The sequence below is a fragment of the Notolepis coatsorum genome (assembly GCF_963971535.1).
Source record: "Notolepis coatsorum genome assembly, chromosome: 16".
NCBI classification, from domain to species: domain Eukaryota; kingdom Metazoa; phylum Chordata; class Actinopteri; order Aulopiformes; family Paralepididae; genus Notolepis; species Notolepis coatsorum.
In genome coordinates, this window is record NC_140180.1 from 67,207,656 (window position 1) to 67,220,917 (window position 13,262).

At 44.8% G+C, this 13,262-nt stretch overlaps 1 protein-coding gene across 1 annotated transcript in view; it reads right to left on the reverse strand.

Annotated features, from left to right (window-relative positions):
• Positions 1-13,262, reverse strand: part of LOC311242999 (uncharacterized protein) — a gene marked incomplete at its 3' end in the record, with an annotated part of 137,006 nt that overhangs the window by 85,483 nt on the left and 38,261 nt on the right. The window contains exons 4-6 of the mRNA XM_084332061.1: positions 12,966-13,069; positions 12,433-12,494; positions 11,105-11,396 (exon numbers count right to left, since the gene is read on the reverse strand). Coding sequence (XP_084188187.1) covers positions 11,105-11,396; positions 12,433-12,494; positions 12,966-13,069 — 458 coding nt within the window. The remainder of the gene's footprint in view (positions 1-11,104; positions 11,397-12,432; positions 12,495-12,965; positions 13,070-13,262) is intronic.

Sequence of the window (13,262 nt, forward strand, 5' to 3'; positions counted from 1 at the left end):
AAACAAACTACCCTCCCACTCAGGGCTTTATGGGGTAGAACACATAGTAGCTTACTACAAAAACCTAGGGGTCCGCAAGGACGACTTCAAGCTGGAAATGGTAACAACAGATGAGGTACTCAATAAACTGAGCGCCCTCCAACCTAACAAGGCCACTGGCCATGACAACATCCCCTCCAAATTCCTCAGAGACTCAGCAGCCGCCATCACACCAATCATCACACACATAATAAACCTCTCCATAAAACAGGGACACGTCCCCAAGGACTTCAAAATTGCGAGGGTGACCCCTCTGCACAAAAAGGGCAGCAAATTAGACCCAGGCAACTACCGCCCTGTTTCTATTCTCACCTCCATCTCGAAAGTCATGGAAAAAATAGTCTACGAACAGGTCGAAAAGTACCTAGCGGAAAAAAATCTAATCTACGAATTCCAATCTGGCTTCAGAACATCCCACTCCACTGACACATGCCTTCTCTATTTGAATGACCACATCAAACAAGAGGTGGACGCAGGCAAATACTGCGGCATGGTCATGCTGGACCTACAAAAGGCCTTTGACACGGTCAATCACTCCATTCTGATTGACAAGCTAAAAGCAATTGGTTTTGATAGTCTATCAGTGAGCTGGATGCAATCCTACCTTGAGGGGAGGGAACAGATGGTGGAGGTAAACGGTACCCTATCCCCCCCCCTCACAGTGAGCTGTGGTGTTCCACAAGGAAGCATACTAGGACCGCTACTGTTCCTAATTTATGCAAATGACATGTCGTCAGCTTGTGACTGCAACTTGTTCCTGTTTGCGGACGACTCAGCCCTGCTGGTCTCTGACAAGAACAAGTTACAGGTTGAAAAAACCCTCAGCTCGGAACTAGGCAGAATCTGCATATGGCTCGCTGATAACAAACTATCATTACACATGGGCAAAACAGAGTCCATTCTCTTCGGTTCAAATAACAAACTCAGCAAGACCGACGGCTTCTCAGTTACAGTGGGTGACAATATTGTCACAAGGAAAGATGAAATTACCTACCTGGGTTCCATCCTAGAGGCTAATCTCTCCTGTGACAAAATGGCATCCAATGTAATAAAAAAAGTCAACCAACGAACTCGATTCTTGTACCGGATCTCCTCTCTGGTAAACAAGAACACCCTGAAGACTCTGGCAGGAGCACTCATTCAGGAGTACTACGACTATGCTTGCACCTCATGGTACCAAAGCACCTCAAAGGCGCTAAAAACAAAATTACAAACATCTCAAAACAAACTGGTCAGACTACTGCTTGACCTTACTCCTAGAACCCACCTCACCCCTGCCCACTTTGACAACCTAGGATGGCTTAGAGTAGACGACAGAGTACAACAACTTGCAATGGGCCTGGTCTACAAGATACACTACACGACCAAGGTACCCATGTACATGTCAAAATACTTCCCAAAGGTCAGTGAATACCACGATCACAACACCAGAGGGAGCTCCACAAATCATGTTAAACCCAGATTCGGCTCAAATAAGGGACTAAACACGTTTCGCAATTATGCCACATCAATGTGGAACGCCCTACCCAAAGCTGTAAAGGAATGTGGATCACTACCCACTTTCAAAACCTCTCTCAAGGGACACCTACGGGAGACTGCAATTCAACACTGGCCCCTGTAAATATCCTAACCCAACCCCCTCCAATGTACAGTCATTTACCTAGTATGGTTTTGTCAATAGTTCAATGTACAATTGTGTTTGTTTGTACAGTGTCTCCCCCCCCCCCCCCCCCTCAATGTACAGTGTTACTTGTTTATACAGTGTGCCCCCCGGCCCCCCCCCCCCCCAACCACCTCCAATGTAAATTACCCAGTATGGTTGTCAATATCCCAATGTACCCAACCCCCCCCACCCAACCTCCTCCAATGTACAGTTTCTACGTCAAATGTATATACTCCCTGTTCTTGACTCCTTCTGTATCACAAACAGTACTGTATTTGCAAATCTGGTATGTCATAAATGTATAGATGTAGCAGTACTGACTATCTGTATGTCATGTATGTCATATATGTCTATATGAATTGAAAATGGGGGACCCTGATGGAAACAAGACAAACGTCTTTCTCAGGTCTGCATCCCCTTAACAATTGTATGTATTGAGCCGTACTGTATTGTACCCATTCTGCAATCTGTTAAATAAAGTTTTCATTCATTCATTCATTCATCACTCAGGATATAGTTGTCGGTGGATACATACGTTGTGTGGAGCTACCCTATTTTGGTACTACATTTCCAGCGTGGGTGAGTGTGTGGGTGTGTGTGTATATATATATATATATATGTATATGTGCATTTATTATCTATATTATTTAATTTTTTGAGACCTAACAAGCACAGCCTGAATGCAAACATACGACTACTGTTGAGAGGTTGTACCAGGAATTAAAAGTCTAGAAGACGGTTGTATTTGTTATTATGCCTTAATTGTTCTATTTCGTGCACAGCTCTTATACGGAGCGAGTTGGGTACTTAGTGTTTTTGTTAGAGGGTATGCTCAATCGGAGTTGGAGCAACCTACTTAATGGGGTGGTATTTTTCTGTGTTTTCTGTACTGTTGTCCTATATGTGTGTAATTGTTCCTCCTCTGAACTCTTGGGATCGACTGTCTGGGCCCGCCTGGATCAGCGCCTCTGTCCTCAGCCTGGCTGCACTGGTATGTTCTCCACGCATTTAGACAAATTCGACCATGGCTAAATTGAATATTTTAATTTGGAACGCAGGGGGTCTTAACGCCCCACACAAGCGTGCCAGTGTCCTTTGGTTATTGAAGAGAAGGAATATTGACATTGCTCTCCTTAGTGAGACGCATTTATTGGTGGGTGATGTGTCAAGGCTAGCAAATCAACAATATCACGTTATCTCCTCATCCTCAGCCGATGATAAGACAAAAGGAGTCGTCATAGTTACAAGACGTAACCTTGATATCAAAGTCCTGGATGTGTGGTCGGACACGGAGGGAAGGATTACTATAGCAACGGTTGAGTTCTCTCATAGGAAGATGGCAATAATAGCATTGTATGCCCCTAACACATTTGATTCAGCGTTCTATAATACAATCACGAAGAATATGTTGGAACTTACTGGATACGCTCTCATTGTGGGTCGCGATTTTAATGCGTGCTGGAATGCGGAGATGGATAGGTCCGGGTCGACTGAAACAAGCGACCAAAAACGGTCCTCTAAGGCCCTCAGGATGTGGGCCCAGGACACGGGGCTCGCAGACCTATGGCGCATATCCAATCCCACCCTCAAGGATTACTCTCACCCGTCAGCCAGACACAAAACCTTCTCTCGAATAGACTATGCATTCGCGTCCCCTAATATGTTTGATAGTTTCGACGTCTCATTGGTTCCCCTGGCTCTCTCGGACCACAAGGGGATTTTCCTTAAGGCAACCTTTGGCAGGCTCTCCACGAGAGCTCCCAGGTGGCGTTTTAACTTAACCTTATTAAAGAACAATGATTTCTGTTCTGAGTTCAGGAGTAAACTAGCTGAATTCTTGCAGATCAACGTTGGCACGGTCGAGGACCCTAGGGTCCTGTGGAACGCATTGAAAGGATTTATCAGGGGTCATGTCACACTTTTCGCCTCCAATTTGCGTAAATCCTGGTCAAAGAAGCTAGAAGGACTGGAAACATTATATGCGGACCTATACGCATCTTTGCAAACTAACTATAGCGAACGACTAAACACACAACGTAAGATAGTCAAGAAAGAAAGAAACTCCATACTTAAACAACAGTCTGAGTTCTTGATACATAGGACAAGGCAAAATTATTACTTTCACAGTTCCAGGCCTAGCCATCTATTGGCAATGAAAATACGCTCGAATGATAATTTCTCGGATATCCCTTCGATCAAGACGCGACAGGGAACAGTCACTACTGATTCGAAAAAGATCAGCGACACTTTTAAAGAGTTTTACTCACAGTTATATAGCTCAGAGGTTAATTTCGATAACTCTAAATTTGAATCGTTCATTGGCGGGCTTGAGATACCCCACATTTCTGAGGAAGAGGCTAAGGAACTGGGGAAACCGATCACTCTTATGGAACTAAGGGAGACGATTGCTGAAATGCAGAGGGGTAAGGCACCAGGCTGGGATGGTATTCCACCCGAGGTATATTTAGCTTTCTGGGACCAACTGGGTCCATTGATGCTCGATATGATCAATTACGCTATCGAACAAGGGGAGTTCTCAAGAGATGTCAACATGGCGTTGATTTCTTTACTTCTCAAAAAGGATGAAGATCCCAATGATTGTGGTAGCTATAGGCCCTTGAGTCTTCTCAGGGCCGATCTAAAAGTGTTTGCCAAGGTGCTGGCCCGCCGCCTGCAGAGATTTATGACGGTATTGGTACACTGCGATCAGACTGGTTTTATCCCGGGGCGCCTGGCTGCAGATAATCTTAGGAGGCTGTTGCATGTAGTCGATAACAGTAAAGACAATACAGCTCCGTCCACAGTTCTGTCTTTGGATGCCATGAAGGCGTTTGACAGACTAGAGTGGTCATACCTGTGGAAGGTACTTGAGGTTATGGGTCTTGGAAAGAGTTTATTCATATGATTAAAGTCCTGTATGCCTCGCCGTCGGCAATGATACTGACAGGCAAAAACTGTTCCACACTTTTTCCAGTCTCCAGATCTTCTAGACAGGGTTGTCCTGAGCCCAGGACTATTCGCGCTTTCCCTCGAACCATTGGCCCAATTTATTAGGCAATCGGAGGACATCGTCCCCATAATGGTCAATAATACTACTAAAACAATAAATTGCTCTCTATGCGGATGACCTACTGATTTTTATGGACGACCCCTCCCGGTCGGCCACAAAATTACTGGGAATAATCGACGACTTTGGTAAATTGTCAGGCTTTAAGATTAACTGGAACAAATCAGCCTGCCTACCTCTTAATGAGCTGGCCAAGGCGGTGCGACTACCAGCTGATATCCCCATAGTGGAACATTTTAAATACTTGGGCATAGAGATATTCCCCACGCTGAGTCAAACTACTAAGTAGAACTTCACGGGTACTTATGAGAAAATACGCCAGGATCGTCCCTTCCTAACTCCTTACAAGCCCGGGCTTCCATAATCAAAATGAACGTCCTGCCTAGGATAAATTTTGTTAGCTCAATGCTCCCCCTGCCCCCTCCAATAGACCACTGGCGCAAGGTACAATCGATGGTATCTAAGTTTATCTGGAATAACAAACGCCCGAGAATCAAAAGAGCTACTACTCAACGTAGGAAACAAGATGGGGGCCTCTCAATCCCTGATTTTAAGCTTTATTTCTGGTCCTTTTCACTGAGACCTCTGATGTGCTGGCTAGACCCTGTAGAGGCTGTATCTTGGCGCTCCTTAGAAGCGGCGGCGGTTTCACCGCTAAGATTGCAGGATGTAGTGTACTCCACTGTCCCTATTTCGAAATGCCGACTGAGGTATGGACCGATCATAACTCACGTGATCCAAACGTGGCGTAATGTACAGAAGTCGTGTGGGGTTAAATGCCCATGGCACCTGGACTCTCAAATTTTTAATAATCAGCAACTACTTGTTGGGCACAAGCCGGTTAGTATTCCTCAATGGCAAAGGAGGGGAGTTCATACTCTGGAGGATATTTATGATAAGAACGGCCTTCGGGCGTTTCAGGACTTAAGAGAATTTTATGATCTTCCCGGCGAGTCCTTCTTTCTTTACCTTCAACTAAGGTCAGCGCTGAGGGCGCATGGCGTGCCGTGGGCTCAAGCTTTGCAACCACACCCCTTCCTCAGGCTCATAGTGGACAGGACGACCTCCAGAGGGTTTGTCTCAGACTTTTATACGCTATTAATTCAATCCACGTATAAAAATGTGTCATTGGATACAATCTGGCGTGTGGATATCCCGGAGTTGGACCCCGAGTTTGACTGGGATGATGTTTGGGCAAATGTGGCATTGTCTTCCCGCAACCCCAATCACCAGCAAATTAATTTTAATTATATTAATAGGACCTATCTTACACCTAGGAAGCTATTTGCTATGGGACTGGTAACAGACTCTCTGTGCACTTTGTGCTCTCAAAGGGCCGCTGGCACTTATATGCATATGTATTGGGATTGCCCACCAGTGGCCCGCTTCTGGAGGTCAATAACGGACAAACTTTCAGATTTGTGTGGCTTAACTATCCCATTCACAGCTGTTACGCTTCTCCTGAACGATATAACGACACTACCCGCGTCCGTACAACTAAAAAGGGTTGTCCTAGCGGGCGTCACAGCAGCGAAGAAGCTAATAGCATTGAGATGGAAGGAGCCTGAGAAGCTCACAGTGATTAACTGGTCCCTAACACTGTTGGATGTGATTTATCTTGATATCCACGGCGCGGGTGATTGGGGTGGGGCAGGCTGGTATTGACCTGTGGTTTGCAACAGCTGAGAAGGTCAGGACCGCCGTGTGCGGCTTGAGCGGGGTTGAGGTGCTTGTTCGGGGGAGTCCGGCGGTCTCGTGGGAGGGGGAGGAGGAAATGTCTTGTCTGTCTTGTCTTTTGTCTCGTCCTTCTTAACTTTAACTGGGGGAATAACTGGGGGAATTTTATTGGGGGGAGCTATTTAGCTATTTCTTCACTGTTTGGGCACTTTTGCACGGTTCCTGTGAGTCTATGGAACACTCTGTAGGTTTTTGTTTTTCGAAAAGGTTCATTGTTTTGTATTTCTGGTCGGGTACTCAGGGGCAGCGTTTTTTCTACCTCAGGATCTTAAGCCGTTTTGAGGCTGGGCTCCAACCACTGTGTGGCTTGGTGACAATTGCCACATTGTTATGCAGCTGGGAATCTCTGACATCACTGATATGCACGTTTTGAGATGACTCAGATTGGTGAGGGTGAGGGTTGTGAGGGGAATTGGAAGAGTGCGCCAATATGAGAATTAAAGACATAAGTCTTATTGATATAGAGCCACACGGCCGGGAAACGGTACTGAATACTGGGAAAGGCCAATTGTAAGATAGTACCCCTTTAAATTGAAATGTTGTACTCTGTTTTTATAAATTGTTATTTATTTTATTATTATTGCTCTGTTATCTCCCTGTGAAGTTTTGTGTATTGTTATTATGGTTATTGTATTGTGTTGTCTTGTTTTCATGTTAAGAAAATTTGATAAAAAATTAGGCCAATATTGCGGTCTGGTGGGCCGTGGTGGAAAAACTAAAAGAACACATATGACTCTGGAAAGTACTGAAAGTACTGGATAAGGTATTATATTGATGGCTCACGTTGGGGTCCTGAGGGGGGGGGGGGGGGGGGGGGGGGAGATAGAGCGAATATTCATGTATGTTGATGGTTATGGTGTTTTTGTATTTTTAATTTTGTTTTGTTTATTATTTTTCATTCAATATTGGTCCTATGTATATTTTCTGACCCCCTTCTGATCTGGGTCTGGTGATCGTGGGCTCTGGCTGGGGTGGGCCGCGGTTCGGGGTCTCTGCGGGTCGAGGCGCTAAAGAGGCGTGGTGCTTTGGCTCGCGGGGGGGCCGGGCTGTGGGTCCTCCGGGACTGTGGCTTGCGGTTGCTGGACCTGGAGGTGGAGGGGGCTCGGTAAGCACTTTTTATAGTATAGATTTTATTTTGTTATCCTTTTTCTTTGTGACAACTTGTATTGACTGGTTGTGTATCCGATATATAATAGGTCTAATTTATTGTCTAGTCATTGTTGTGTTAGTTTGTGTTCTTGGATGTCTGTTATGTAATATTGTCATTATTGTGCTGTGTTGTTTCTTGTTTGAAAATATGAAAATAAAAAGATTTGGTCAAAAAAAAATAGTTGATAGTTGAATTTAAGACTTTAAGACTTTTTAAGGTCCCGCGGACACCGGAGTCTTTGATAATTCTCTTAGCCTTACCCATGCACCGCTTGTTGTAAATGTTCTGGAGAGTGGGAAGCCCCCCTCCAACAATCTCTGTAGTCTGCTACGGTCTTGTGCGGTGCTATTCCCAAACCAGGAGGTGATATTGCCAGTCAGGATGCTCTCTAATGTACATGAGTAGAAGTTCTTAAGGATCTTCTGACTGACTTGGAACTTCCTTAGGCGCCTGAGGAAGTAGAGGCGTTGTCGTGCCTTCTTCACAACACTGTCAATGTGTGTGGTCCATGTCAAGTCCTCGGATATGTGGACTCCGAGGTACTTAAAACTGTTCACTCTCGGGGAGCTCCAGTAGCTCACCACGTACCGCGAGTGCTATTTCAGCGCCGTGGACAACCGTGCTCGTCACGGATCTGGGGCTGAGCGAGTTCGAATCCCGGACTGCAGCCGTGCCTTTCCCAGAGTGTCTTCCCCCCCCATCTGAACCCTTTCAGCCTGCTTCTGTCGGTCGAACTTGAATGCGATAAACGTATAAAAGAGCCAGGGAAATGGCCAAAGTTAAAAAAAAAAAAAAAAAAAACTGTTCACTCTCTCAACCGGTGCCCGTCGATGCTGAGGGGGCTGTAGTCCCTGACCCCCGACCTCCTAAAGTCCACAATCATCTCCTTTGTTTTGCTGATGTTCAAGGAGAGGCTGTTCTCTTGACACCATCCCGCTAGGACCTTGACCTCTTCCAGGTAGGCCCTCTCGTCGTTTGCAGAGATCAGGCCCAGCACTACTGTGTCGTCAGCAAATTTGATGATTGTGTTGTTGTTCCGCTGTGCCACACAGTCATGTGTGTACATGTGTACATTCAGAAGAAAGATATCCAGCTACATGCTAGCCTAGTTTAGTTTAGCACAAATAAATGGAAGCAGGATATGGACCATTAGCCTAGCTTAAAACTCTGGGAGAGGTGTTTTGGCCAACAGCTAGACTAGCCGTTCCATATCCGCTTCCATTAATCTGTGCTAAACTACTGCTAGGCTAGCTTGCAGCCGGATAGCTTTCTACTGAACACAGAGAGGAAATTAGTATATATATCTTCTTGTCTGACTCTGGAGAAGACGGCAAGCACATTTCCCATAATGTTGGTGTGTTCATTTAATTCCTGTAACATCCTGTGTTCTTTCCAACACATCTGCTCTAGAAGTGTACAAAAGTCACTAGTCTTTAGCCTTTTTTTTTGCGTTTTGTGACGGGATGCAACTCGTTTTTCATTTACATCATTTCACTGAGCTGTAATTAACACAACACAAGGACTGAGTGTCCTCTGATAACATCATTGGAGGACATATTTCAGCTCAACAACTCAATAACTGTCAGACTAAACGAATGTGTGCAAAACGGCTTAGAGCTTTGGGGTATGTGTCAGATTACATGCAAAATTATATCAGCGTTGGTTTTGAGTGAAGTGCCTTGTGATATTTCCAACATGTCTCTTCTAGGAATGCACAGCACTTGGTCTGCATGCGCATTAGCCTTATTCACGTTGCCACCATCTTTAACCAAGACAAGGCTATGGTGGGAAAACCAGGAACACTGGATTGACTCCCATGTTATGCCTGCTATGAATTTCATTAAATGGTAAATAAATAAAATGGTAAATGGTGCATTTATATAGCACTTTTATCCAAAGTACTTTACAATTTTGTTCCTCACATTCACATTCACATACACCGATGGAGGAGGCAACCATGCAAGGTGCCAACCTGCTCATCGGGAGCAGTTAGGAGTTAAGTAAAGATGCAATCCTTATTCAACGTAAATGCACCTTCTGGTTCTACTGGTATGCGCTTGGTTGACGCGATCAGATAGCAGCACTCGGGAGATTTTATATGACATTTATTTGCCTTTCAGATTTTCCATGCAGATCTTCGGATTCCAATAATCCCCACAATGAACTTTAGGAAATGTTTATCTTACCGTTTGACGGCGAAATCATATTGTAGAATCAAACAATCAAAACATAGGCTGCTCTGCAGCGGTCAAAAAACCGTGTCGCCACATACCAAACATTCTTAGAACACTGGCTGTGTGACGGCCAGCCCATTTTAAACACCTGATGCCTGTTTCCCCAAATTAGCCACATGCATCTCATTGGCATCTCATAATTAGCTTATCAAAAATATAATAATTACAACAATACATGATCACAAAACCCATTATTTATATAAGTCATGACTTCATTCATACCGATAACAATAATAATAATGATAATTTCAAAACCATACATTTGGCACTAACAGTGATTATATAGATTATGGCATTTTAAGTGCTTCTATAGGCTATGTATGAAATATATGAAATATAGACTATAGACCTATACAATTGTTTACAAAGTAAACAAAATCATACATTTGGCTCTAACATTAAGTGTCTTGCTCAAGGACACATCGACATACTGCCCGGGAGGAGCGGAAATTGAACCGGAACGTTCCAACTACCAGATGACCGATCTAACTCCTGAACCACTGTCGCCCCCATTAAAGAACACCCCCCCCCCCCATCTTCTGGCGTCAAACTATTATAAAAATGACAAGTGGAAAATCATTTACGTAACTGTTCTCACATGAAGCAGGCAGTGGATTTCATTTTAGGTGGCGTTATTTACTTCAGTGAGCACAGATGACCAATTAATCTCCATTACATTTCAAAACACAAAAGCTACAGCAGTTGAAAACAATCCAGTCAGTTAATCATGTTGTTTATGGTTCTCGAGTGGTGTTTTTATAATAATAATAATTACTTTCATATAGCGCTTTTCTAGACACTCAAAGCGCTTTACAATGTAGGGTGGAAATTGCCTCCTTCACCACCACTGGTAGCACCCAACCTTGGGCTACGCAGGCTCAATGGCTGCCATACACTGGCACCCGGCACACATCTGCATTACGTTCTGCATCTTCCCACCCCATCAACACATATGGTGGCCGAGTGAATAAGATGAATGAGTGAGTGAGTGAGTGAGTGAGTGAGTGAGTGAGTGAGTGAGTGAGTGAGTGAGTGAGTGAGTGAGTGAGTGAGTGAGTGAGTGAGTGAGTGAGTGAGTGAGTGAGTGAGTGAGTGAGTGAGTGAGTGAGTGAGTGAGTGTGTGTGTGCGTTTGTGTGTCCTCGCAGATCACTGCACTTACACATTGTAAATGTATGTTGCCAATGTTGACACAATACCACACAACAACACTCACTGTCTGTCTGTCTCCGGAGGACCTCCGCCTTCCCACAATTCCCCTGCTCCTCTTGGGCTCGATCGCGATTGGTGACATCAGCCGAGGGCGGCATCTGGGGAGCGGGCTGGGGAGCGGGACGAGGAGCAGAGTGTCCCCTGGCAGCCGACCTCGAGTCGCCCTGTTCCCAAGGAAACACCGCCGAGGGAGTGGAGAAGGAGTCCGATTGGTCGGACAGGTGACGGTGGGGCGTGCTCTTGTGCTGTTGTCGTGGGAACAAGCTTTTGGGAGGGTCAGAGAACTCGAGCTGCTGCTAGAGACGTGAGAGGAGAGAGGGAGAGAGGAGAGGAGAGAGGGATGAGAGAAGAGAGGAGAGGCGGAAGGGAGAGGCGAGAGAAGAGAGGATCACAGGAGAAAAGAGGAGGAAAGAGAGGAGAGGAGAGGGATGAGAGAAGAAAGGAGATGAAGGAGGGATGAGAGGAGAAGAGAAGGATGAGAGAAGAGAGGGAGGGATGAGAGAAGAGAAGACCACAGGAGAGAAGAGGTTAGCCTAAAGATCCTTTTAGCAGGATACAATCACTTTTTAACATTCAAATCAAGTTTATTTCTACAAACATCAACAAACCATATTTTACTAAGTGAATCCCAATGAGAAAGATATGAAATCAGTGTACTTGAGACGTATCCTGACTAAACGGTTTGACAGACAATGTGGATTGAGACTAATACAAGAAATAAAAAATATTTAAAAAAATAAATCACCATCTCCACTGGAAAACCACATTGATCCACGTCTATTCTAGGTAGAATGCACTTAACCTAGACTGGCCCATAGGCCCTGTGGCCATTTTGAGGTGGAGCTAAATGAAGAATAATGAATCTTATTGGTTACACCTGTGTTGCCCTGCTATGACACCTCAAAATGGCTGCTGTGAAAATGGCCTATTGTTGGCATACATTAGGCAGGTCTTGATGTCAACACTAGCCACCCGCCAAATGTTGGTTAACTGTCGCTGGTAGATCTACCAATTCTACCAGCTGTTCTACTATCATGGTTAGCTGGTCAAAATGAAGATGATTTAGCCATTTTTAGCCATTGCAACGGTCTTACTTTTAAAAAGGTGAGGCTTAGATACAACTTTTATCAATACATCAAACAGCTGCTCCTAAGCACTACACTTTTAAGTTTGTTATAATTAACAAAAGGCATTTTAATTTATTTTCAGCGAGAGTCCGTGCCCTCGCATGGCACCATTATGCGTTTCGTTAGTGACATAATAGTCAAGACATTCCCGTTTATGAATGGGTTGGTGGGAAAGTCAGCTTCATGCCCTGCCATCAGTACTCACTCTAACGTGGTGTCCTCCACTGTCTCCTTCCCGCTGTCCTGGCCTCTCCTCCTTCCTCCCTCCTATGGGACAGAAGCACAACATTATAGTTTAGTATAGTTAGAACTCCGCTTTAACACCGAAACCCAAAAGGAAAAGCAAGTGAGGAGATCTGGACTCTTACTGTGTCTAATATCAAGACAGGAAGGGGAGCGCACTCACTAGAGTCCCAAGAGAGACACAGGGAAGGAGGGGGGGGGGGAGAGAGCAAGAGAGACAGAGACAGACGGGGAGAAAGAGACACAGATATAGAAATAGAGAGAGAGCAGTTTACCAATCCGTTAAGAGGATACATTTTTACTTTTATTTCAAATTAAACTGCCTCATAAACCACCCCGACCACATTATCAACAACTGATTGAAACTTCAGAGTAACTGTGACTGTTCCCTTGCACGTGAAAGTTAATCTGATAGAGCAGTCCCAACCACTTTCCAGCTGGGTTTAGATGCCGTGAATTGTCTACTTGTTGACTGGAACAGCTGGAGGTTTCTACCGTTCTCTTGACAGGGCGAGGCCGTGTCCCAGCAGGGGGTGGAGAACAGGGTGGCGTCTCCTGGTCTGCTGCCGTTCTGACGCTTCTCCAGCTCCACCTCCAGCCTGGAAGACACACTTGGATTGTTAACATCCCTTTATTGCAACTTTTTTTTTTATATGCATCTTTTCAACTATGTTATGTTTTCCTTGAATCTGTGGAACGTGGTTTGTTAAGATTTTTTGCAAAGAAACTAGTTAATTATTTTCCAGACCCTCTTTCTTCCCTTATATTGAACCTTGTAGCAGTAGTATCAGG